Source organism: Etheostoma spectabile, chromosome 5 (assembly GCF_008692095.1).
Source record: "Etheostoma spectabile isolate EspeVRDwgs_2016 chromosome 5, UIUC_Espe_1.0, whole genome shotgun sequence".
Taxonomy (NCBI): Eukaryota; Metazoa; Chordata; class Actinopteri; order Perciformes; family Percidae; genus Etheostoma; species Etheostoma spectabile.
In genome coordinates, this window is record NC_045737.1 from 13,996,385 (window position 1) to 14,000,698 (window position 4,314).

General features: G+C 39.8%; 1 protein-coding gene across 2 annotated transcripts in view; it reads left to right on the top strand.

Moving 5' to 3' along the window:
• fras1 (Fraser extracellular matrix complex subunit 1) overlaps positions 1 to 4,314 on the top strand; it is a 242,061-nt gene that overhangs the window by 188,627 nt on the left and 49,120 nt on the right. For both annotated transcript variants that reach the window (XM_032515432.1, XM_032515434.1), the window contains exons 31-34: positions 40 to 156; positions 880 to 994; positions 2,014 to 2,151; positions 3,397 to 3,429. In XM_032515432.1, coding sequence (XP_032371323.1) covers positions 40 to 156; positions 880 to 994; positions 2,014 to 2,151; positions 3,397 to 3,429 — 403 coding nt within the window. The remainder of the gene's footprint in view (positions 1 to 39; positions 157 to 879; positions 995 to 2,013; positions 2,152 to 3,396; positions 3,430 to 4,314) is intronic.

The following is a 4,314-nucleotide window of genomic DNA, read 5'->3' on the forward strand; positions in this document are numbered from 1 at the left end:
TGTGTGTGTGTGTGTGTGTGTGTGTGTGTGTGGGTGCAGGTTTCCACAGAGGCAGCCCCAGTCATACGAAGTGAGGCCCAGACCTTCACTATAGGAGTCCTGCCTCAGATCCCAGGATTCCCTCAGCTGGCCCCCGACTGTGACCTACAGGTCACGGTAAGAGATTTAAAAAACTTTGACTTTTAAATAGTAATGCATGCATGTCCTCGAAAACAATGGGTTATATGGGAAAATTTACATAATTTTAATATTTTTTTTCCAAGAAGGTTAATCAGATGTGATCCAAAGGAACAGTTATAGGACGCACAGTTCTACACCTCTGGCTCATGCCCCTCCCCACATCCTAAAGTAATAACCCACTGTCCTGGCAAATATAATTGTGTTTGTAACATATACAATATGTACACTGTCATTGTTACATACATTACAGTCTTAGAGCTCAACTTAAAAGTTGTCACACACATTCAGAATTCAAACTCTGACAACCCAGCAGCTTTTTCCTTATTGAAGATTTCATTAACAGATCTTTTATTATTAATTCTTGAACCTGGAAATCCTAATCTGCTCCATGTTGCTCACTAAAATCAGACTGACCTTGGTTTACTGTATTTCACAGATATTACGGTGTTACCATTAACACCACAACATTTTGAAAATAGAAAATAATAGTCTACATATTTCATAATTACCTAGAAACCTCCTTGAAAATGGCTACTGGTTGTGCGGTTTTGTTTAATTATTTGTTTGTACATAATCAAATGGGGCGTACCACAGTTTAAAATTTGGAGGATATAGTCGCTCAAGTTCTCCTCTGTTCTCACCACAGTGTATGTGTGCGTGTGCGCGTGTGTGCGTCTGTGTGGGTGTGTATGTGTGCAGGCTCTAGAGGATCGGGTGACGGAAATATCACCTTCAGCTCTATCCTTTATTGACTCTGAGACACCCAGTGAGAAGCTCATCTACAACATCACCAAACCTCTACTGCAAGGACAAGGTCAGCAACACACACACACACACACACACACACACACGCTGAACTTTTCCCTCATAATCTGAAAAAGATTAAAAAGAGTAAAAGCTGAGTTGTGTCAGGGGTAGGAGCCTTATAATTAGACACAGTGAGTGAGCTTCTGGGCTTTTGCTTCAGAACCAAAGCAGAGTCAGAGAAAGTATTGTGTTAAGCTATACTGTTCCTCATTAATCACTCAATTATTTTTAAGTGCCCATGAGCAAGGGACTGTGATCCATAGCTTTCAGCAATGGAGCTGCTAAATTTGTCCTTAGCAGGTTTCTTATATGAACAAGGAAAATGTATTCTTGAAAAACAGTTTTACATGTGCTAATAAAAATAACTGTTACACACATCAAAATGCTTATATGATTAATTTAGGGGAGCTTTAGCTTTAATGCCTTGCTCAAGGGGTTTGCTTTTCCCAGCTGGGAATATGAGCCCAACATCTAACAACCTGTTGTTCCATCAGCCTGCTTCAGTGGCATCAGCATCAGCTCCTTCTAAAGTTATTGAATTAATGTCTTTCAGTCTGGACTTGAATGAGTGTTGATTTCCTTTTTGCTGAATGTAATGTGGCGTTTAGAATTGGAGCCATTCATTTTAGCATCGAACCATCTGACAAACCGACCGGTTTGTCATTTCCAACTCTCCGTCTAATGAAAGGGAAACACGATTTACAATGGGTCATTTTCATCAACTAACGGACATATAAATTGGTGTAGGAATCATTTTGAACTCAGCCAGTAAGGAGGAGGACAGAGTCAGATTGCCCACCAACGTTTGTCATTAACATTTTATTTTCTGAAATTAGATTTGAGATGTTCAGAGTGTAGTGTTATCTGTCCAAAAAAACTGTAAGTCTTTGGCTCTGTCTGCTGAGCAAATGAGATTATTTGTGCCTCCCAGAAGAGCTTCCCCAAGTCTGAATCTAATACTCCAGCGGAGGGCTGATAAAGGAGTAATTCCTTCTCCTCCATATAAAGTAATTCTCTTGTTTTCAGGTGCGATTGAGCATCGGGACAGACCAAACTTACCGGTGAAACACTTCACTCAGGCCGACGTCAACAATGGCAAGCTCATCTATAGACCACCGCAAGCCCCTTCACACCTCCAGGAGCTCTACCAGTACTCATTTATTGGTGAGACAAACATGCACACACTGACATACCCAGTGTTGGAGTATTTGAGTCCTGGACTTGGACTCGAGTCCGACTCAAGTCTCTATTCTCTGGACTCGCGAGAAATTTGGGGAATAGTGTGGCAGTTGGTCCTCTTAGTAATGTAATGAGAACGTCCAGTGTTGCTCAAAATCCAATGTTGGTTGGCTTTAGGGAGTAAAGTATCACAAAGTTGGTATCAAAAAGGTAAAAAAAAAAATTGTCTCTGGATGTTTACATTCTGAAATGCAATTGAATTACACTGAACTGGCTGCCAGGTTCATTTATTGAATTGTTTCAGCCGAGCAGCCGCATATTGATCTGCAGCTGAGCAGTCTGCCATCACCAACCAAAAGCACTTTCTTTAGAGACAAAAAATCTTTTTTTTTAATTTAGCCACTGCGTGTTATTATCAGGTGATTTACTACTCATAGAGCTGTATATGTCACTCACCTTGGAGATTTTATTAAAGGGGCCGTCCACTGATTGTATGTCAAAGTCAAGTTTCGTTTCGTTAAGATCTGGATCTGTCCAGTGTGTGCATTTGTTTTTGAAGCAAGTGGAAGAAAAACGCAACTTATTTTTAATAATGTTTTACTTTTTTAATATAATTAGAGGCTCTTATGGTCTGCATGCCGTAAATAATTTCATCTGATTTTTCGGGGAACCAAAACGGGGGACAGGTATTAAGAATAACTATGTTGAAATTGCCAGTCTTCTCGCTGATGGTATCGTTTACTTATGTAGGTCCTATAGAGGCATCAGTATTTAATTGATACTGTTTCATAACCAGTTAAATACTTTTTGTAGCTACTTTAAAGTTTGCTTTCACTTTTTCATGTCAGTCATTTTGCAAATGATTTCTTTTTTTATTCTGCCATTCTGATTTTGAATCATACTATCGCCAAGCCATCAACAATAAACTCAGTATGCGTGATGAATATTTTGTGGTCCTGTTTTAAAAACAATCTGAGGGCGGTGAAACTTCTTCAGTGTCAATTTTAGCCATTTTGTAAATAATCCCAAAAGATAATCCAAGATGAAGGACGACTTTAGTTTCTCTTAATCTGGGTTTGTGGAGCTCCAGAGAAAAGCTTTGCATCAGTAAATCATCCACATTGCCTTCTGACTTTTATGCATTATAGCATCAGTCAGCTCTGCCTGAATCCCCTGTTTTTCTCTTTTATCACCTCACAGCTTTAAAAGTTTTTATTTTAATCCCTACAGGTCTGCCAGAGTCACTAAGCGTCTATTTCACAGGTAAATACTTCATCTTCCTCAATTTAGAGAAGAAGTGGCGGCAAATAGTTTCCTCTCTCTTCTTTTCTACATTTCTAAAAAAAAATTCATCCACCTGCTCTCTTCTCCTCTCTTCACTAAATCCTCTCTAACCTCAGTCTTCTCCTCCTGGCTACTCCCACCTACTCTTGATAATTCTGACTGAAATATTTGTCTTCTCTTTCCTCAATTTTCCTCTCCATTCTTTTCTCCCCCTTTCCCCTTTACTTTGATCTCTGTTGTATTGTCATATTTCTTGTTGTGGCATTTCATTTTCTTTCTTACTAAATTCTCTCCCCTCTTCTCTTCTTGCCCCTCTTCTCTGATCTCATTTTCCCCTCTTCTCTTCCTACCTTTGATTTCTTCTTTCTCTCCCTTCATGTCTCCTTCCTTTCCCATCCTTCCCTGTTTCCCTTCCCATCCTTTAAATCTTTGCCATGAATCAAATGTAATTTCTCTTTCCTCCCCTTTTTTCCCTCTCATTTCAATCTTTCTCCCTTTGCTTTTTCTCATCTCTTCTCCAAGCTATTGCTGTCATCTCCTCTCTTTTACCATCTTGTTCTTCTCCACGCTAAATCCCTTCTCTCTCTGTTACACTGATCTGTCTCAACTGTGATCTTCAGATCCACTTTGATTTTCTGTTCTGGCTCTTTGACCTCTATCTTGATAACACCAAGTCTTCTCTGTTTACTGTACGTTAGATAAAGAGCTACTGCACCTGGCCTCAATCCTCAACAGAAGCTGTTGGGGAAATGAGTGTTTAGGGGTGTTCAAGGATGTCACCAAACTGCTTTTCCCTTTAGTGAAGACCTTGAGGCACTCTCTCTCTCACACACACACACACACACACACACACACACACACACA